At 44.8% G+C, this 22,529-nt stretch overlaps 1 protein-coding gene across 1 annotated transcript; it reads left to right on the top strand.

Moving 5' to 3' along the window:
* ACP2 (acid phosphatase 2, lysosomal) lies at positions 1-18,960 on the top strand. The gene is made up of 11 exons (XM_033928663.1): positions 1-359; positions 4,997-5,092; positions 6,454-6,540; positions 9,814-9,966; positions 11,565-11,663; positions 12,760-12,849; positions 13,526-13,658; positions 14,617-14,705; positions 14,852-14,958; positions 16,311-16,486; positions 17,443-18,960. The coding sequence occupies exons 1-11, from the start codon at positions 276-278 to the stop codon at positions 17,577-17,579; spliced, it is 1,251 nt and encodes a 416-aa protein (XP_033784554.1). The 5' UTR covers positions 1-275; the 3' UTR covers positions 17,580-18,960.
* The last annotated feature ends 3,569 nt before the right edge of the window (positions 18,961-22,529 follow it).

The raw sequence follows: 22,529 nt of genomic DNA, 5'->3' as shown, positions 1-22,529 counted from the left end.
GAGACGCATGCCACTTCCGGTGCGCAGCGCCTTTTCCCCTCCCTCTGCGCTGTCTCCGGGAGGACCAGAGGTAGGAACGAGTGAACCCTTCTTTCGGCATCTCAAAACGGTCTTCGCTGTCCTCCCAAACTGGCAAAACCCCTAAGAGACAAACGAGCGGAAAGAGACCGTTTGGAAAGCGAACGGAAAGTCTACCGGCGAGACGCGCCCCACTGCTGCCTCTTCCCCCCGGGCCCAGTGGCCCTGCGCTGGAGTTCCGGGCGAAGGAAGGAGCGATGGCGACTCTTCGTCTCTTGCTTGGGTTGTTCCTGGCGGCTGCATCCCTGACTGAAGCCCGGCAGCTCCACTTGGTCACCCTGGTGAGTGAGGGGGGGGGGGGGGGCAGAAGCAAAGGATCGGCGGTCGCAGAGAAATTCCGATTCCTTGTCGTATCTTAGGAAGAAAGGACCATCTGGAAAGGTTGCATTGTATCTCTTATTTGTTTCAACTGTGGCTGGTTTAGTGACGCAACAAAGGTCTGGATTGTTAGTAAGTTGACTTGTTTGAAGAGATCACTTGAAGAGGGGAAGGGATGGCCCTTAGATTTACACAAGGAGTAATCGGGGAGATATTGACTTGCCACAGGAAGTGGGGGGGGGGGGAGGAATGAAGGGGGTGTTTGTGCTAAGGGATGTACATATAAACATCTGCAATTGTGTTTTGGTTCTGTGATCATTTTGTGTGTGTATATATAATGTTGATTTTGTTAAACTTCATCCTTTTTTCTTTAAAGAAAACTTAGTAAGAAACCCTGAGTAGTGCAAAACCAATTTTTTTTTTGGGGGGGGGGAGGGAGATTAAATTATTTTATGATTTCCTTTTTATGTCTATGCTTTTTTGTTTACTTTTTGTCATACAGTTCAAGGTGAGGAAGGGGTATGTTCAGAGTTTGAATTGTTAGGAAGGTTCAAACAGAAAACAGACAAGTATTGTTTACTTGACGGGTTCTTATATTCTTCAATGGCCATAAAAGATCTCAAACGCCTCCAGCGTGTCCAAAATGCAGCAATCCGCCCTCATGCACAACCTCAACCACCACGACCCCATCTCCCAAGCCCTCCGCGCAAGAACACTGGCTGCCGATCAGCAAACGCTGCGCATTCAAGGAATCTACGCCACCACCCCTGCCTACATAGGATCCAAGCTAACCTGGTACACCCCCACCCGCCTCTGCTCTGAAGCAGAGAAATGCCTGTGCATCCCCCCCCCCCCCCCAGGAAGGTCTCGCAAACGCTCCTACAGCCACTTCATCCCTCAACTCTGGAACCAACACCCCCTGCAAATCAGATTACAGAATTCATTGATGACCTTCCGGAAAGCGGTGAAGACCCTCCTCTTCAACTAAAAATCCAGCTGCAGTCACCCCCATAAATACCCCCTTCTTTTCTACCCTCTTTTCTCCATTCTTCTAAACTTGTACTTAAGTTGCTGTATTCCACTGAAATGTATTCCACTGAAAATTTTGGCTTGTAACCCATTCTGAGCTACTGGGAGGACAGCATAGAAATAAATATATAATTGGTATTGTAAACTGCTAAGATGATATTTATCAATTGGCAGTACAGGGCTCCTCCAGTCATTTGCGGTGGGCGATTCATGGGCCTGGTCATTCGTGGTATTTTCTGACCATGAATGACCAGGCAGGAGGGGGCAGCTGGCTGCTCTCTCCAGTCTCCCCCGCTAAAAACCGTGTTCGTGGTTTTTCAAGATTCGCAGGGGTTCCTGGAACGGAAGCCCTGCGAATATCGGGGAGTACTGTATAAAAAAAAACCCAGAATAAACTGGGTTTGATACAAAATGACACAGAAGCTGGCTACACCTTACAGACCCACAGAGAAAATAAGATATTACCAGCCACTTATGGCTTTTTTGGAGCTACAGACTAGCATGGCTACACCCATCTGAAAATTTCACTTTGATGCAGATATATTAAGGTGATTTGCTTTATATGCATACCTGTCGTATTTCAGGATAGCAAGAACATTAGTTATGCCAGAGCAGTTCATTCTTACCTGTGACTTTAATCCGCCCATAATTGTTTGCTTTGTTAGAAAACTTGTCAAGCGAGATTTACATTTCTTCCTTTCCCCCCCCCCCCCCTTGCCATGTTGTGTAACAGGCGCAGAATTGTTGTGGAAAAAGGATAGTTGAATTTAATACCCTTAATATGAAGTGTAACTAAACTGTGACTCTGTGGGCATTAGCTTATTATATGCATTCTGAATTTATGACGGTCTGCAAATCACCTGTAATCCCTAAGGATTTAATAGACTAACAGATCTGATGCAGCCATGCATTTTACTTGTCCCACAAGTCATTGGACATGATCTGTCTCGTAGGGTGGGATTTTGAGTTCAGGTTCGGTTGCGTGCTTGGTCCTGCCTGTGTCAAGTCTTTGAGACTTCCAAAACTAAATACATAGTACAGCTTTTGTAAAGTATTTAAACTTAGAGCACTATTAAGTATTCCAGGTAAGGCATACACAGCCAGAAATGCTTAAAGGACTAGAGTCTGCGTATCACCCTACTGCCGTCCCTAATTAATTCAATTTTCTTTACCGTTCTCCCAAGAGAGCTCAGAACGGTTTTACGTGAATTTATTTAGGTACTCAAGCATTTTTCCCTGTCTGTCCCCGTGGGCTCACAATCTATCTAATGTACCCGGGGCAATGGGGGGATTAAGTGACTTGCTCAGGGTCACAAGGAGCAGCGTGGGTTTGAACCCCAAACCTCAGGATGCTGAGGCTGTAGCTTTAACCACTGCGCCACTCTAGAAATCAAAATGTAGCAAAAGTGAGCCACGTATGGGACAATGAAGCCATTGTGACATCACTGATGAGGCTGGCTCTTATTGGTGGAATGAGGCATTATGATGTCACAATACCAGCTCTGGTTATCAGAGGCTGAAACTTGTCACACTATTTATTGATTCAGTTTTCTATATTATTCTCCCAGGGAAGCTCAGAACGGTTTACATGAATTTATTCAGGTACTCAAGCATTTTTCCCTGTCTGTCCTGGTGGGCTCACAATCTATCTAGTGGACCTGGGGCCATGGGGGGATTAAGTGACTTGCCCGGGGTCACAAGGTGCAGCGTGGGTTTGATCCCACAACCCCAGCTTTAACCACTGCGCCACACAACAAGATGCCCGAGTGTACATGTAGCTTACTTTTCACTGGCAACCATAATACCATACCATTCAGTTTCTTATACCCAGCAAATCATTTAGGCTTACATAAGATTAATAAGGTTAGCAACATAGACATTATGAATCGTAGCAAGGCTATAATGAAAACAGATGCGTTTTTAGCACCTTCCTAAATTGAAGATAGGAGGAGGTCTGACGTAAGCAGGTCAGGAGGCAGTTCCAAATGTACCTGGAGTGTGGGATTCCCTCTCTCCCCCCCCCCCCCCCCCCCGAGTTGTCTCAGGGTATACAGATCTTTGCCTCAGTCAGATCAAAAATCTATCAAGTCCAGCATCCTGTCTCCAACAGCTGCCAATTGACCCCTTTGGGAAATATGCAACCAATGCCAAAAACTAGATCTATTCTTTGCTCTCACCAAGCAAATGTGCAATACTGACGTCATCCTTCATTAACCTTGATGTATAAAAAACCTTACAAGTTTCAAGTTTAAGTTTCAAGTGTAATAGTTTTTTTTGATTAATCGCTTAATCATACTTCTAAGCGATGAACAGTTTAAAAATTACATTTTGGCGGGAAACAATACAATAAGAAACAGAATTTAAATAAAGACAATGGATTGAAATTTAACTTAACATACTCATAACAATGGGTAAAGGGAGAGTGAAATACAAATCAATAAAGTAAAGTAGAAACAATAAGGGAAAAATACAGAAGGTAAACAAAATAACAATAAAATATTATAAGATGAAATTTTTAGGGCTATGGGGTACACAAAGGTATCCCTGATTTATTTGGCATCATTCATTATTCCATATTCCCCATCAGGGGGTTCTTCGATCTTTACGGGACAAAAGATTAGTACTCCCACACCCCTTAAAACCAAAATGGGAGAGAACTAGAAATTCAGCATTCTTTGCAGTAGCTCCAGCCTTGCGGAACTCTTTACGTCTGGAATCATCATCTTCTCGCTTTTGAACTCTTTTGAAAACTTATCTCTTTGAACGTGCTTTTTATTGACTTTATAACTACACATCTTTGCGAGGAAAGACCGTGAACGGTTTTCTGTATGAAAGCAGTGTACTATCCTATTTTAATGGTGACGGGACTAAAGCGCGCCAGACAAACCTGCGCATAAGTGTTGGCGCTGCCGTTGGCGGGTGGTAGTAGGGAACCCCTCACACACTTAGAGAGGAAAGTGTAATTTTTCCCTAAAACAGGGAAAAATTACACTTTCCTCTGTTATGGGGGGGGGGAGGGTTCCCCCCGAAACTCCTCAATGGCAGCGCCAATACTTTTAAGTAAACTGGGGGGGGTTACCCCCTCCCCCCCCCCACACACACACCCTCGGAGTGCTTTAAATGTAACTTTTAATCCGGTGTGCTGAGATCCTGCACACATTTCTCTCAGCTCTTTGTCTGTACGCTTTCATCTATGTACAATTTTAATGGTGTTCCTTTTTTTAAAATTTTGATTTTATTTGATATATTGTATTGTAAACCGCCTTGAATTGTGCCGCAACTAAGGCAGCATATCAAATTTGATAAACGATTTCTCGAATTGCATCCCTGTAGTTTGTTACACCTGCACATCTGTATCCTTTTTGTGGTTTTGTCTGAGTTGGAGGAAACCCTCTCCCCCCCCCCCCAACCTCACTTAAACTTTTTTGTTGTATTTTAATATCTTTCCCACAGTCCTTATGTCCTCCAGCAAGAGTTACATTGTTTCCTTCCTATTGTGCGTAACTTGTTTTGACACAGTGTTGCGAAAGTGATCTTGTGTTTGGTTTTCTTTTGCTGTGTTCTCTGGCAGCTATACCGCCATGGAGACCGCTCTCCTATTAAGACATACCCCATGGATCCATACCAAGAGAACGCCTGGCCTCAGGGCTTTGGACAACTTACCCAGGTGAGGTTGTGACTCCTCCCTCCAGTAGCTAAGACCAAAGATTCCTTCTTTGAGGGGGGGGGCAGCAAAAAAATCTATCCTTCTGCAGATGGTCTCCTCCCACCCACCCCCAAGAACTCCATACAGGCACAAGAGACTATCCACTGAGGAGATCCAAGAAGATAGTCCATGGGATTATTTAGAGATAATCCTCAAATGCACAGAGAAATCCCACTACAGGGAGCTGTAAAGAGAATGGAGGATAAGGGGTCTCCGAAACCAACTTGGCTAAGGAATTACACCCAATACCAAGTTTCAGTGGTTAAGAAGTTCCATCACTGACCCTCTGACCTCCTCCTCCTGTTTTTTTTTATTAACTTCTTTCTACCTGATTTCTTCAATTAATAATATTTTTATTCTCAGCCAGAAATTACTTATCTTAAAGTTGCAGAGTTACTGATAAGCCCGACGGGGTCCCGTTTTGCCACTCACGTGGCTTTTTCAAGGGTTCCAGGATGCTCTGCCAATTAAATTGTGCATCCCGCCATAACATAGGACCAGCTTTTCACTGCAGTGAATCCTTGAAAAAGCCACGTCAGGGGGCAAAACGGGACCCCATCGGGCTTATCAGCAACTCTGCAACTTTAAGATAAGTAATTTCTGGCTGAGAATAAAAGTATTATTAATTGAAGAAATCAGTTAGAAAGAAGTTAATAAAAAAATAGGAGGAGGTCAGAGGATCAGTGATGGAAATTCTTAACCATTAAAACTTGGTATTGGATGTAATTCCTTAGCCAAGTTGGTTTCGGAGACCCCTTATCCTCCATTCTCTTGACAGCTCCCTGTAGTGGGATTTTCTCTGTGTATTTGAGGAGAAGAGACTTTCCCCCCCCTCTTTTACGAATGCATAGCGCAGATTTTAGTGCTGGAAGCGGCGGTAACTGCTCCGACACTCAGAGAGTTCCTATGAGCGTAAGAGCGGCGCTAAAACCCATGCAATGCGTTCATAAAAGAGGGGGTATGGTTTTTTTTTTTTGGTTTTTTTTATCTAAGCACAAAACTTCTTTGCTCTAATACAGTGGTTCTCATACCTATCCTAGGGGACCCCCCCCCCCCCAGCCAGTGGGGTTTTCAAGATATCCCTAATGAATTTGCATGAGAGAGATTCGCATATAATGGAAGTGACAAGTATGCAAATCTCTCTCATGCATATTCATTAGGGATATCTTGAAAACCCCACTGGCTGGGGGGGGGGGGGGTCCCTAGGACAGGGTTGAGAACCACTGCTCTAGTAGAATAAGCAGTGTTAATAGTGTGTGGGGGGGGGGGGGGAGAGGAGGAGGTTGTTTTTCATTTATTATGTTGTCGCTATGTAATTACAGGTTGGTATGAAGCAACACTGGAACCTAGGCAAGAGGCTGAAGACACGATACACTGGATTCCTAAATGCATCCTACGACCGACAGGAGGTCAGTTAACCATTTGATGCCCTGTTCTGCCAAGCCGTTCAAGTCTGAGCCTGTGTTACTGTTACTGCGTGTCATTTCTGTAGTACTGCTAGCTGTACACAGCACTGCACATTAAACCAATGGTCCCCAACACTGTCCTGGAGGACCACCAGTCAGTCAGGTTTTCAGGATAGGCCTAATGAATATGCATAGGGTAGATTTGCATGGCTGTCGCCTCCATTATATGCAAATCTCTGTCATGCATATTCATTAGGGTTATCTTGAAAGGCCAACCGACCGGTGGTCCTCCAAGATAGGGTTGGGGATAACGGCATTAAACCGTTCAAGAGACGGTCCCTGCTCTGTAGAGCTTACAGTGTAATCAATCAGGCAAACAGGACATGTAGGGGGTTTGGGAGTTTCTCAGGCTTGAGTGCTTTGCAAGCGAGTTGGGGGTTAGGAGTTCAAAACAACCTTGGGAAAAGTAGGTTTTTAGCCTGGATTTGAATATTGCCAGGGACGGAGCTTGAGGTACTGACTCGGGCTATGTTCTGCTGTCCCTCGCTAATCGCTAATTGTAGCGGTCTCTTTTCCTGGAGAAGAGGAGACTTAGAGGGGACATGATAGAGACTTACAAGATCATGAAGGGCGTAGAGAGGGACAGATTCTTCAAACTTTCGAAAAATAAAAGAACAAGAGGGCACTTGGAAAAGTTGAAAGGGGACAGATTCAAAACAAATGCTAGGAAGTTCTTCTTTACCCAACGTGTAGTGGACACCTGGAATGCGCTTCCAGAGAGCGTAATAGGGCAGAGTACGGTACTGGGGTTCAAGAAAGGATTGGACAATTTCCTGCTGGAAAAGGGGATAGAGGGGTATAGATAGAGGATTACTGTGCAGGTCCTGGACCTGTTGGGCACGATGAACCTCAGGTCTGACCCAGCGGAGGCATTGCTTACGTTCTTATGTTCTTATGTTAACTTTGTCCCGGTTGAAAAATCTGCCTTGAATATTGGGTAAAGTCCGTCCCCTGAGCTTGTTTCCCGAATCACCTCTTTATGCATGTTAACATTTGCCAGGCAAAGACTTTCTTGGACAAAATTTTAGCAGCTGAGGAGGAGGGGAATTTGAATTGTCTGGAGTTCTTAGCTAGAGAAATCCTTTTGAATATTGATTGCAAAATGATTTTTGCACCTCATTAAAATAATAAATCTAAGCCAGCTGGCACAATGTCTTAATAGCACCTTCTTACTAGCCTACATAAGATAATCAATCTACCTCCTCAATATATTTCTCTGTACCAAACCTACCTGCCAAATCTCTAGGAATCTGCAGAAATATTTTGTCATTTTCTCCAGTTAAGTGTTTTGGTCAGGTTCACGGTTCAGTTTGTTTGCTGTAGTGCCTGTATAATAAGGGATTGATGTTTACAGGGATTTAAATGGCCAGGAGAGGCTCCTGGTTGGTTAAATTGCTTGTGCAAGACTTCTATCGGCTAAATTGAAAGCCAGCTATTTTTGTGGCTGGTCTGGGAGTGGAGTTGCCACTTAACCAGTCGAGAGACAATATTCAACACTTAACTGCCTAAGGGCTCCTATTGCAAAGCTGAGGTAATCGGTCCGATGCCCAGAGGGATTTAACCTTTTCCTATCGTAATAAATTTGACGTTACGCTGGTTCCATTCGTAATTAGTTTAGCAGAGTTTTGTATTATCCACCGTTATCATTTACGGCTATTGTAAACATAATGTAAATAAGTCACAAGTCTTTGAATTCAAATATTTTGTGTTCCTGGCTCTTTATTAGTCCATACAGACTGTTTATCCACTGTCTATGTCATTTTTTTGGAATGTCCCGTCATCCGGGACACACGATAGGAAAGGATTAATGGGCGTTGGAACATTTGCCACATAGCAGCCGCTACCCCACCTTTGCAAAAGGGGTGGGGGGTAGTTAAGCAGCCAGATCGGATCACGTAAACCACGGCATATGCAAGACGTTTCAGTGTCGGTGGCTGGAGGCACCCTCAGTGGCAACCTGGTGAGGCGGAATACCCCCTCCCCCCCCTCGCAGTGGGAAGGTGCGTGGATCAGTCACGGAGTTGCAGGCTGCCCGCATGGGGCCGTTGGTTCTGCTGCTCCTCCCCTCCCCAGAACAGGAAGTTGATGTCGAAGGGAGTGGGGGGAGGGGCAGTGGACCTCGGCGGAATGGGACGATTCATCGTGGCTGCACTAAATCATCCTAGACGCTGCCCTTCCGTATTCTGGTTCGCCTCCCTGCTGTTCCACTTGACAGCGGGGAAACAGGGAGAGAACGGCTGGATCTGCTTGTTGGAGGGGAGTGGGTATAGTTTGGGGGGGGTGTGGGGACCTTGTCCCCTAAATGAAGTTTCATCCCAATGGCTCTTGGCATCGGGAAGATGCCGATCTATGGTGCACCAGTGTGCCTGGTAAGTGATACTGGTGTTGTGGGGTGTACCTTTTGGGGGGGGCGGGGGTGATTGCCTGTCTCTCACACACACAAGGTCTCGTGTCTCATCCTAATGACCCCGAGCTATGGTGCACCGATGTGCCTGGCAAGCAGTACCACTGTGGCTGCCGGTGCTGATCACCTGATGTGCAACATCCATGCTTTGACTCTCAACTTCTCATTTTCTTTGATGGTGAGAGGGAGATAATTTAGACCTAATTTTAATAACTGAAGGGAACAGGTCTTTCAAATATCCCCCAGTTTTGTCGTGGGACGATTCAGAGCCAGCATGACCGCGCTGAACTGGCCGTGATGAAACCGCCACAATGAATCATCCTAGACCCAACCTCGGACCTGTGACTGCTCCAGCACCCCTGAACTTCCTGCGTCCGCCCCTCCCTTGCAACGCTACTGGGCACACCGATGACTTCTGCATGAAAGAAGCAGCGCAAAGAGGAGGGGATTGGCGCTGCGGTTCTGGAGGGGGCTCAAGCCACTAGACCTTGCAGATCATCTACTATGCTGCCATTTAATATTCATGAGGTAGATTTGCATACAGTGGAGGCAGTGCATGCATATCTATGCCATGCCTGTTCATCGTGGAGCTCTTGAAAATTAGACCCACTCGGTGCGTCTCGAGGACTGGGTTCAGGACCTCTACTCTGGAGAGAGCTGCATCCTCTTGCAGGGTTGGTATTTGTTGCTGGAACATCCTGTGGGTTTTCTGTGGGCAGAATGGTAAATGGACGGGAGGGAGAACTTTTGTTTTTTGAGCCTGGGACTCTCACTGAAAGCAGCCCCCAATTTCTACCCTCCCCCCACCCTAGATTTATATCCGCAGCACGGATTGTGACCGAACCCTGATGAGCGCTGAAGTGAACCTGGCTGGTCTGTATCCTCCCGACGACCACCAGGTCTTTCACCCCAACATTTCCTGGCAGCCGGTGCCAATTCATACAGTACCTGAATCTCAGGACAGGGTAAGTTGCTGTGCTCGACCTCTCCTCCATTCTGCTTCCCACTCCCCCACTTCCTGCACTTTGAAGATATTGATGCCATTCCAATCAGTGTATAATTTTCCTAAATGACGTTTATGCTGTGAGGGCTTATATTTGAATAAGTTTGTTCAGTGCCACTTGCAGAGAGCTAATGCTATTGTTACAACTGAGGGACAGTGGTAACGCTTTATTTTAAGCATATTTTAGTACTGTATATACTCGAATATAGGATGAGATTTTTGGGCCCAAAAATGGGGGTCTTGTCATCACCCAGTGACCACCCGATCCCCCCCTCTCCCCGACTTGTTGTAGGCCTCTGCCGGCCTGCCATATGACCTGGTAGGCTGGGACAGGAGGGATCCCTCCTGTCTCCCTTTACAGCCAATTCTACAAAAATTTTTTACCCCCCTCTCCCCATGTACCTTTTTTTTTTTTCATCTTTTCTCGAATCCCTGGTGGTCCAGCGTTATATGGGCAGGAGCGAACTTTCTGCAGGAGCGAACTCCCTCCCTGGATGGCTGCCTCAGATCTCGTGACCAGAGGTGCACCTGGCACGCAGGAGTGAGCTTTTCGAGCTCCCGCCAGGCCCTGCGCCGCTCCCTAAATGGCTGCCGCCAGTTCTCGACTTATATTCGGATCAATTTATATTCGAGTATATACCGTACATCATTTTTGTGTTTTTACACTGGGCCAGTCTGGAATTTACAAATGTTAAGTCCCATCACCAGAACATGTGAACTCTCCCTTTAAGAGATCTTTCCCTCAGTGGGGGGCATTTAGATTAGACATTTTGAGGGAGATATTGCTATTGGGCTTGGAGATCTTATAAATGCAGAGGTTGGAGTCATCATCCTCAGCTTTTAATGCAGGCATTCATGTTAAATTACAGCCATATCAGAGCTTCAGTTTTACATTTTGTACGCATCAAACAACAAAAAAACAAGAAGGTAAAAATTGGTACATCTATGGTCATTGATTGATGAATGTTTAATACCGTAATTCCCCACATATAGGCTGCCCCCCCCCCCATGTATAGACGGCAGCAATTGGCGATCTATGTTTTAAAACCAGTAGATAAGCCGCCCCATGGTATTAGCCGCGGCTTATCTTACTGGTACATTACTTGCTGGACAGCTGCCGGCTGCCTCCTCAAATCTCCAGCGGCGCAGGGCAGTTGCAATCTTTTCGGCATCCAGCCTGGCCCCCACCGCTTGCAGAGTGGCTGCCGTCAGTTCTTGGTGATGTATGTAATATTGACCACATCGATATGTTCATGATATTATTATATTTGATGCATCATCATTGTTATACAAGTGTTGTATTTGTTGTTGTTTGCATCAATAAAAATTGTTTGAACTTACAAGGATTTTTTATTTTATATATGTAGATTCATTTGTATCTGCATTTTTGTGTTTATTTTACCTTTTAATCTTTGTGGGGTTTCTTCTTGTCCCAGCACTCATTCCCTTTTGGTTTCATATTCTCTCTCTTTCTCCTTTCCTGCTGTGTGTGTCTGATTCCATCACACTTTCTTACCTGTCCCTCTTAATATCATGACTGACTGTTTCTTTTTTGGCTAGCTTCTGAAGTTCCCATTATCAAACTGTCCTCGGTACAAGCAGTTGCAGAGAGAGACGCGTCAGTCACCTGAATACATGAATATAACTCAAGAGAATGTGGTAGGTTGGAGGGGTGGAGGAGGGTCAAACAGCTTTTCTCCAGATACGTGAATTGAAAATTCAGAATATGCTCAGGGGGGGGGGGGAAATGCATTGTGCAATATTGAAGTTATTGGGGGAGCGATTGGCTGGCCTGGAACCTTCTCTCCGACGTCAGAATTGACATCGGGGGTTGGGGGGGCGGCCACAATCGGGTGAGTTGCTGCATGCGCCATAGCCTGTTCCTGCTTGAGGAGGAATGAAGCATGTCGGCTTAGAGGGTGGTGCAGTAGGCATGCATGAAGGGATCCCTGGCGGTGGCCAAGCTGCGTACCCCCAAGGGTACACGTCTTGCGTGTTGAGAAACACTGTCCTAGAGAAATGGAAAGTTCTGTGGACAGGTGCATACGGTATGTTGAGGATAAAATACTGAAGCAGTAATTGCAGCAACATTTTTGAGGATATTAAAATGGGAAATTCCCTGAAACAGAGTATTACTCAAGGGTGTGAAATTTTAATGAACTGGAGACAACACGAATGCCTGCTTTATGAAGCTAAGAATATATATGTTTTATGAAGGACTTCATAAAAAAAAAAAACCCACCTTAGTTTGATGTTTGGATCTTGGATTTTGCTATTAGGTGAGACCAAAATAGAAACATGATGGCAGATAAAGGCCAAATGGCCCATCCACAGCATCCACTATCTCCTCCTCTCCCTATTGGCTAAGGCTCTTTACACCTGCATTGTGAGGTCATAGAGCTTTATGGTTAGAGAAACATGATGGCAGATAAAGGCCAAATGGCCCATCTGGTCTGCCCATCCACAGTAACCACTATCTCTTTCTCTCTCCGAGAGATCCCACATGCCTATCCCAGAATACAGATTGAATGGGTCTGTGTTTACCCAGAAAAAGACCAAGTCACTGCTAGATGGAAATCTTCCAGAATCATTGAGACTAGGGTGGTTTGATAAAACTGTTTTCCCACTTTGGAAAGACTTCTGAAGCTGGCAAGGGGCTCTAGAGGCCAGGAAGAAACGTGGCAAGAGGTTTGGGAGACTGGCAGGGGCATTGATGTGGTTTGGTATACATGGCACCTATCGTCTTTCTCTGCAGAAACTCATGGAGATGGTGAGAAATATGACAGGGGTTGAGGATATAAATCTGGAATCCATCTGGAGTATTTACGACACCCTTTTCTGTGAGGTTAGTGCCAGCTGCTCTGTCACTCTTATGTAGACTATACTTGAAACGTTACTCAATGCTGCTTCTCACCCATGGGTACCTGTTTATATCACAGAAATGCAGTTTATCACATGCATGACCCTTACCCAGTGCCGTCTTGGTGGGGGTGCTGGTACCCATCCTCCTCATGTTGACATCTGTGCACTTTTCCTTCTAACCCTTTGGCAATGTTGCTTACAAAGTCGGTGAACAAAATCAGCCCTAGGATGGATCCCTGAGGCACTCCACTACTCGCCTTTTCTTCTAAGTGAAATCTGTTTATTACTACCCTCTTTTCATCTGCCATTCCACCAATTTCTAATCCATTTCAGTGCCTTCTCCAATCCTGTGGAACCTCTTTTGTCTTTAAGGAACTATTAAATCTTTAAGAGAACCTGCCAGAACTTCCCTGAGCTCCCTTAGGCAAACAGGCCTTCTATGTGAAGTGAATCCTTCTTCTCTCCCCCTCCTTTGTATTCAAAACAATGGTATTCTGTGAGATGGAACCCCCCCTTCCCCACTCTGTGTCTCAAAAGCAGGGATCTTTTTTTCTGTTTAACCGATTTACTGCGTCCACCCACTCATATCATAGGAACAGGATCCTTTCTCTGCCCTCAGCTTTAACACTGTCACTCTTTTCTTTTTGCTTTCTTTTCAGCAAAATCACCAACTGGTCCTGCCATCTTGGGTGACACCTGATGTCTTGAACCGCCTGAAGGACCTGAAGGACTTTGGATTTAAGTTCCTCTTTGGGATCCAGCAACAGACAGAAAAGAGTCGTCTACAGGGGGGTGAGTTCAGGGAGGGAGCATAGGGGTTTGTATTGGGGGGACTGCAGGGATGAGAGACGATCATAATGAACAGTGTCAGGTGTGCCGAGGGAGAAGGGGAGGTACAGTACCTCCTCCGAATCCGTGGATTCAGTTATTCGCGATTTAAGAAACGCTGCATCCCAGACCTTACCTGGGCGGCGCGGGGCAGGATCGAGCGTCCTATGCTCCTGCCCCGTGCAGAGCCGCCATCAAAATGGCTGCAGTGAGTTCCCGTTGTAGTCAAAAGACAATGGGAACTCACGGCAGCCATTTTGATGACAGCTCTGCAGGGGGCGGACGCTCGATCCTGTCCTGCGTCGCCACTAGACCATTAGATAAGGTCTGGGGAAGGTCCAGGACACAGGAGGGAGGCAGGGGTGGGTCAGAGCCAGCCCTGAAAGTTATCCGCAATATTTCAATATTCGCGGGCCGGCTCTGCCCTAACCTCTGTTAATATTGAGGGTCTCCTGTACTTTGTTTCTTTTATTACTTGATATATTTACTTCAGCAGCATACAGGTGACCCGACCTGCCAATGAAGTGCTTGAAAGTAAATTGTGTAAGGATATTCCACAGGAGAAACCAACACAAAGGACGAATCGATGATCTTGATACAATAATTGAAAGTCTACATAATAAAGTGATGCAGGTCAATAAAAACAATCCATATAATACACAGTGAAGATATTGTGATGTATTATATGGATTGTTTTTATTGACCTGCATCACTTAATTGTGGAGACTTTTAATAAACTATTTGTATCATTGATTCCACAGCTTTCATCCTATGAGTGGGAGAGAAACTGGAATGGAAAAAGTGGGAAGTTGAGTAGGATCCGGACAGGGCAAGAGTTTTCCGATTTCTCAGGGGACTTTATTGAGCCGTGCTGGCAATCCTGCTGCTGGACTTGTATTTAGTAGAAATTGATGGTTTGCAGGTGTTCTGTTGGGCCACATCCTGAAGAATATCACAGAAGCAACAAACGGTTCCAAGCTCCAGAGACTGAAGCTCATTGCATACTCGGCGGTAAGTCTCTTCTCAGCCATTCGTGGATTCATATTGGGATGTGGGTGTATTACACATGCCCTGGCTCCGTTGTGCTATGGGCTCTGGCTAAGCTAGGAGCCTTGAACATGTGTGGTAGTCATACAATAGATTTCTCTTTTTCACAGCACGATACCACACTGGTGGCCTTACAGATGGCTCTGAATGTCTATAATGGCAAGCAACCTCCTTACGCTTCCTGCCATATGTTTGAACTCTATCAAGAAGATTCTGGGTAAGTCAGCAGCATGGGCAGTGGTAACCCCTCATAGCAGGGCAGCATCATTTTTAGCGAGCCACGATGGGTCTGGGGGCTGCTTCCTGCAAAAAGTATTGAGAGGGCAAGAAAAATTGCTTGTAATCTCTTATCCAGTATTCACTTTCTGGAGATGTTTTGTTATTTCTAATTGTATAGACTTGGTTGTAATCTGCCTTGCTTAAAGGTGGACTATAATAAATAAACTATCAAGCTCCAGACTGGAGCTTTTGGGATAGTCCTGGATTTCTGACCACCTAGTAGCATTATGGGACTGACCTCAATGGGCAGGAATGCAAGTCCAAAACTAAGAATTGTCTCAAAATCTCCAACCTGCAATGGTGAACTATGGCATCTCTGGCTTTTAAAGTGCACAGGAGTCCTCCACCTATATTCCTTCAGGGGGCAGCGTTTACATGCAAATTCAAAGAAGAGTCAACAGAGCCATACTGTTGACACAAGGGGAAATCTGCTAGGGTCATCCATATCACAAACAATAAAAGAGAAGAAAAAAAAACCTCAGACTTATGTGACAGTGATTAAAAGAACCAGAAATCCATAACACTACCTTAAGTACAATCACTGACATAAAAATAACTCCAACCTCAGAATAACTGAGTGACCAGTGACCTTGCAGGGACCAAGGTACCAGAATATCCAGTCACCAGTCAATTTGTAGCTAAAGGGTTTGAGCTTACCTGGGAATTAGGCGGGTGCCAGCATGCATCCCTCCAAGGGTCACTTTTGTTACCAAGAACTCCCCTTTTGTAGTCTTTATATGCGCCAGGTCTTGTCTGCAGATTCCTATTTCTTTGAGGGTGAGATCTTTTCCAGCTTGACTCTAAAATGCAAATGAGGTTGCTTTGCTTGGCCTGCTGGGAAGAGCTTATACCCAACAGGTCTTATGGTTTCTCAGTGCTAGTCTCTTTCTGGGTTGACATTGGTTTCTACCTCATCACAGAGAGATTTGTATGCAATTCTCTCATATGCATATTCATTATGGATGTCTTGAAAACTGGACTAGTTTGGTGTATCCCAAGGACTGGGTTGAGAACCTCATAAGTGTTCGAGGCATGTGCAGTTAAGGGAAAGCTTACAGGAATGGGACAGAGACGGGGAAATTGAGTTCCTACGGGGACAAATTTGTCCCCATGTCGTTCTTGCTCCATGGTTGTTCTTTTTATTACGCCCATAGGGTTAAACAGTTTTTACATTGAGTAGTATAGAAAAAAAGAATATGTTCTTTCCACTCTATGTTCTACTTCTAGTATAACCCATTATACATTGTTATCTCAGTCACAGGTGAGCAGAAATATCTTTTATTTTCTCAGGAACTTCTCAGTAGAGATGTACTTCTGGAATGAGAGTGGGAGAGATCCTTTTCCATTGGTACTGCCTGACTGCCCTCAGCGCTGCCCCCTGCAGGACTTCCTGCATAAAACACAGAATGTAATTACAGAGGACTGGAAGCATGACTGCCAGGTTCCAAGCAGAACTCAGGACACTGGTAAGAGAACCCTTCAGAGTCAGAGACTTTAACTTAAGAAGTTGATAATTGATGCGAAGAAAGACTGTTGGGTGAAAGCTAAGTAGAAGATTAAAATTTGTAGGTCAGTTCTTTTGCTTCCTTGGCCAATTTGGGGATAGGAATGCTACAACAAATGTTCACAACTTCTTTTTGGGGTGGGAAAGAATGGGATCAAAGCTATTTCCTAGTAGGAACACCTAATGGCCCGCCTTGGGACCTATGCTAACAAGGTTCTGTGGGAAATTCTGGTACCTAGACCTCAGCTAGGACAATCTTTGCGGCTTTACCAAAATAAATTAGGAGAGGATATAAAATTAGGGCAAGAAGCCCCAAGAACAAAGCTGCTAAGTTATCCAGTTCCAGAGGAAAGCGTTTTTTTTAGGTTGGTTCTGGTTTTGAACTTGCATCCCATGTATGAAAGTTGTAGATCTTTAATCCTTCTCATAATGCTATAACCACACTTCTGGATTTGAATAACCAGGCAGTTTTGCAAGATCCTAAATGTAGTTCTGTTAGAGTCAGAAGCCCAAATGAGCATGAAAGGGGGGTGGCGCTCCACCCCCCGCACCTAGCCATGGGTCGAAGAAGTGACATCAGAGGAAGAGCCGATGCTGGCATGACAGCAGGTTGGGGGTTGCTGTTCGTGCCAGGAACATTTCAGAGGTATAGGGGAGGGGAAGAGAAGCAGCAAACAAGGGGGGGGGGGTGCCTGGGGCAGAACCCCCCCTGCTGCTGGATCAAAGAAAAATGTTTTGATTGCTGTGTATGATATAGATTGTAAAGCAGGGGTGCTCAAAGTCCTGAGGTCACACCCACCCAGTCAGATTTGAAGAATACTAAAATATCCCCGAAATGTTTCCTTTTTTTTTAAATGCTTGTTTCAACTTAGCCAAAATCATAAACCAAATTTACGCTCCATTTCTTTCCTCCTACAGCAGTGATCATCGCTCTGGCTACCAGCGGTGCTGTCCTGTTGCTCCTTGTCATTCTCTTGCTGACTGTACTTTTCCGCCTGCACCCCCAACCTGTGGGTTACCACTACGTCTCAGATGATGGAGAGGATCAGCAGTGAGGACACCGTTTCCAAATAAGCACTTTTCACTGTGATGAGGGTCCACTTTCCTGCCCAGCAGGACACAGGCTGGATCCTTAGTTAGGAGACATTTTTAAGATTTACCATTTTATTACTTTTTAATAGTATTGGTAGGGGGAAGCCTTTAGTTGGGAGACTTGTTTTTATTCTATAGTAATTGCCAGGATCCCTGCAGAAGATTGAATTAGAATCCCAGCACAAAACAAAATGTGGCAGCGGGAATGCCACTAGCTAGACAGACAGGGGAGAGGGAACTGCAAGGGTATGGACCTTACATTCTTTACATTTTTAAATTAATTTTAAATGTTTTTTTAACTTTATAATTAAAAAGTGTGAGGGCTCTTGCTGGCAGAAGAGATTTTTAAAAGTCTGACTGGTATTAAAACAGGTTCTCCTCAGGAACTTCTCAATGGCCATATGCCACCTGGCTAACTTAATTTGATGAATAGATTCAGCTCAGTACTTACCTGCCTCCACCCATTTGGCAACTTCCTCTAGGGAGAATGCTATAAATGTTGGTAATTCTGCCCTACGGGGAGACACAGCTCTAAGCAAACTGCTGGTGGTAATAGAGGTTTCTAAACCTAGCTCTTTGGTACATGGAGGTGGACTAGGTGCGAGGTAGAAATAACCTACCCAAAATGATCCAGCTCACTAGAAACCACCAAAGCAAGTGGGTAGAGATGATAGCCTGAAAAGGCTAAGAAATGCTTAGGGCTCCTTTTACAAAGCTGCGTTAGAAATTTCTACCGCAGGCCAGCACAGTAAATGCGCCGACGGTCATAGCAAGTCTGTGAGTGCATAACATTTACCTCACTGGCCCACGGTCAAAACCTTTAGTGCCAACTTTGTAAAAGCCAGCGTTCGAGGTGGTTGGGTGGACAGTGGACCTAAGGCATGTTAGGCCGAGTGACTGAGCTCAAGTCCCCAACCTGGGTCTCAAACAAAACAAATTAGTCTAGTCCACTAAACAACTGCGGTCGTACTGTACGCTAGGAAGAGGAATATGAAACATTATTATTTATACACTTGATGTAAGATGGAAAAATGAATAAAGATTTAAAAAAAAAAAAAAAAAAAAAGGAAACGGGAAAAAAATGGCAAGGTTAAAGTGCCTACCCGTGCCGAATGCCAAAGTAGGTGTGGCCAATGCCAAAAATGGCGTTAGGTGGCCTAGGGTGCCTACATCGGCACAATTCACGCAAAGATTTCACGCTGGGGTTATAAAGCAAAAAACAGGTATTAATGGAGACAATCGAGATGGATTACGCTGTTATTCACTACTGTACCACTCTTTCTGGTTGTGTTGATAGATAGGGCATTACAAATAAAATGACAGCTGACTATTTAAACAAAAAAAGGAAGAGGAATATGATAAAGTGCACGCTTCACATACATGTAGCACCCCTGCACACCACCAGCAGATGTTAAGATTGTACAGTCAGACTGCTCTCGCTAAGGGCTGCACCTAATTTTAGCTGTGTTTACAGTCAATACAAAGGCTGTTACGGTTCATAGACAGTAACGCGAAAGACAAAGGCGCGTGCCGACAACTGAGCGCAAGACAGAGGCGCGCGCTGAAGTAAAAGACTTTTTAGGGGCTGCGATGGGGGTTTTTGTTGGGGAGCCCCCCCACTTTACTTAATACAGATTGCGGCGGCGTTGTGGGGGGTTTGGGGGGTTGTAACCCCCCACATTTTAGTGAAAATGTAACTTTTTCCCTAAAAACAGGGAAAAAGTTAAGTTTTCAGTAAAATATGGGGGGTTACAACCCCCCAAACCCCCAACAACGCCCCCCACAACACAGCGCGATCTGTATAAAGTAAAGTGGGGGGGGGTTCCCCCCCACACACCCCCCGTCGTAGCCCCTAAAAAGTCTTTGTTCGGCGCACACCTCTGCGCTGCGCTCAGTTGTCTGCTCGCGCCTTTGTCCCGGCGCGCTTTTGACCTGACACCGGCTGCTACTGCCTAGGACTATAAGCACTATATCAGGGTCCCTGGATACCACCAACCAGTTGAAGAGGATCTCCAGGTTGGACCAGAATGATATGCCAGCAAAGAGGATCTTGGGCATAAAGGAGAAAGATATAATGAGATGAAGCAGTCCCCCCCCTTCCCCTAATTATTGCATACGAGGGTGGTTTGAAAACTCTGGTAAAAAGTTAAACATTTAAAAAAAAAAAAATTGACAAAACCTATTTTTCCGATGGGATGGAAAAATTGGACCGTTGCTGGACTAAGGGCTCCTTTTATCAAGGTGTGTTAGCGGGCTTAGCGCGTCGGGCATTCATCACATGCTAACCCCCATGGCAAGCCCAAAAACGAATGCCTCGTCAATGGAGGCATTAGCGACTAGTGCGGTATTCCGCGTGTTAAACCCCCCTACCGCAGCTTGATAAAAAGACCCCTAAGCCTCCACTGAGGGCTGTATACTATGGTTATGTTTAACAAACTTTTCAAACCGCCCTTGTACATCATACTGCATGGTCTATGATTTTTAAACAAAATGTAATATTAGAGAAAGGAAACCCGAGTGAAAAGTAACACAATAGTTTTAAAATGACAGTGGTACCTTGGTTTACGAGCATAATTTGTTCCAGAAGCATGTTCGTAATCCAAAGCACTCGTATAGCAAAGCAGATTTCCCCATAAGCAATAAAGGAAACTCGGACGATTCGTTCCACAACCCAAAAGGTTTGCTACGGTGGCCCAGGGATGGGTACTTGCCTGGATGATGCCCGGGTGCCGCAGCCCCTTCAGCAGGGTGACTTCCTTCAGGTAGCCAGGCGCTGGCAACCCTCGGGAGTCCCCATGTAGCTGCCCTCCTTCTTCAGGGTGATGCTTCTGCCGTCCACCAGCTCAGGCCCCACTGCTGGACTCCCAGCTCCTGAATTAAGCTGTCCACCGTCCCGATAAACGATCGCATAGGCACGCGGCACAGCGCTCATCAACATGCATGCTTACACATGACACGCACCTACGCAATTGTTTATCGAGACAGTGGACAGCTTAATTTGGGAGCCGAGAGCTCGTTTATCGGGACAGAGCTCGTTTTGCAAGGTAAGATTTGCGGGAGTGTTTTGCTCATCTTGCAAAAACACTCGCAAACCGAGCTTTGACTGTATTAAGAGGTATCCAACACCCATTTATCACCTGTGTGAAAAAGTAGGTACCCCCCCTTGTTATTCACCTGCCCCAAAATTTTAAAATTCTTTATTTACTGAAATTTTTACTTACAAATCACAAGTAAACAAAAACTTGCGGATCTTTTCCAGATAAGCCCCGCCAAAAAGTTAACCCCCGCCACAGTTTTAGCTAACACCATGCTAAGTGAATACTTGTGGAAAGTGATATACAAGGGGGGGGCTCCGCCCCTCCTCGAACCCACCCGAGTCATTATTCAAATCATGTGCATAATTTCCTCAGAGGGCTTCAATAGTTTAATAATTTATAAGGTGGCGGGGCTTAAGTTTTCACCCGTGCACTTTTTGCATTAGTGGCGGGGCTTATCTGGAAAAGACCCAAACTTGCTACAGAATAGTTAAGATGCATACAAAGCCAATAGGAAAGTATCCAGAGAAAAGTAAGACTCTGCTTGCCTGAATTGAATTGATAATTAGATTCAACTGATTCAATCAATTTCTTTATGTATTGAGTCTTACCATGAGAATGAAGTAACCATCACATAAATTTCTTCAAGAACAATATAATCAAAGGAAATTCCAGGATAAATAAGGAAAAATGTTGTTGAAATAGGATTACAAAACCATTTCTAAAATTCTGGGACTTCACCAAACCAAAGTGAGAGCCATTCTCTCCAAATGGAGAAAATCTTAGAACATTGGCGAATCTTCCCAGAAGTGGCTAGCCTACCAAAATTTCTCCATCGGAGAAGTTGGAAAACATCCTCAAACAACATCCAAAGAACTGCAAGCCTTTCTAGCCTCACTTAAGGTCTGCGTTCATAACTCGACAATAAAAGAGAGACTGGGCCAAAATGAGATTCACGAAGGGTAGGAAGGCAGAAACTGCTGCTTTTCTAAGAATAGCAGCAATGTTTATCTCAGAAACACTTCAATGAGCTCCAAGCCTTTTAAGATAATGTTCTATGGACAAACAAGTCAAAAATGGAACTCTTAAAAGCCCTTTTATGTCTTGCATAAAGCAAGACATAAGGCATCACGGATTCTGATGTAGAGAAGCTTTGGTGGCTTAGGACCTGGTAAACTTGCCATTACTAAAAGAACCATGAATTCTGCCTAGTTCCTTTAGTCATCAACACAACAATCCAACACACAAAAGCAAGTCTACTTTTGACTACGAAGAAACAAAATTAAAGTTTTGGATGGGCCTAATCAAAGTCCTGACTTGAACCCAACAGAGATGCTGGAGCAGGACTGGACCTGAGCAGTTCATGCATGAAAAGACAGAACAGTGTCTGAATTAAAGCAGTTCTGTGAACAAGAGTGTGCCAAGATTCTTACAGAGAGCGTTGGGTTGAATCACCTTTAGCAATCAGTTTTTGGACTGTGTGTGTACTCAGGTTCTCTTTGTCTAATATCTTTTGTTTTAAAAACCCCAGAAACCATTCAGTGACATATATGCAATAACTGAGCAAATCAGGGTGGTGGGGGGAATTTTTAACAATGTGGTAAGCATGAGCTAAACTGAATGATTTAAAGTAATGTAAGCCAGGAAATGTTTATCACAGATGAAATAAAGAGAAATTTATTTTATCTATTCCATGTGTGTATGGGTTGTCATTTCCTTGGTACTCATATCATACCTTTGCACAGGTACTAATGCACTAACACTGCTGTACTCTCTTAAAATTTGCTGATTTTCTGAACAAAAATGCTAACGCACCTTCGTAAAAGGAGCCCTAAATTTCTGTGCAGGACATTGATGGATGAAGAGACTTTAGAAAGC

This window comes from Geotrypetes seraphini, chromosome 19 (assembly GCF_902459505.1).
Source record: "Geotrypetes seraphini chromosome 19, aGeoSer1.1, whole genome shotgun sequence".
Taxonomy (NCBI): domain Eukaryota; kingdom Metazoa; phylum Chordata; class Amphibia; order Gymnophiona; family Dermophiidae; genus Geotrypetes; species Geotrypetes seraphini.
Note: the sequence above shows the minus strand (reverse complement) of the source record. Positions and strands in the feature narration are given on the sequence as shown.

Excerpts from the sequence above, each read along its gene's own strand:
- ACP2 (XM_033928663.1), top strand. The coding sequence starts at position 276 with ATGGCGACTCTTCGTCTCTTGCTTGGGTTGTTCCTGGCGGCTGCATCC. Across the intron at positions 9,967-11,564 it reads TACCTGAATCTCAGGACAGG|CTTCTGAAGTTCCCATTATC; the intron begins GTAAGTTGCTGT and ends TTTTTTGGCTAG. Across the intron at positions 12,850-13,525 it reads ACGACACCCTTTTCTGTGAG|CAAAATCACCAACTGGTCCT; the intron begins GTTAGTGCCAGC and ends CTTTCTTTTCAG.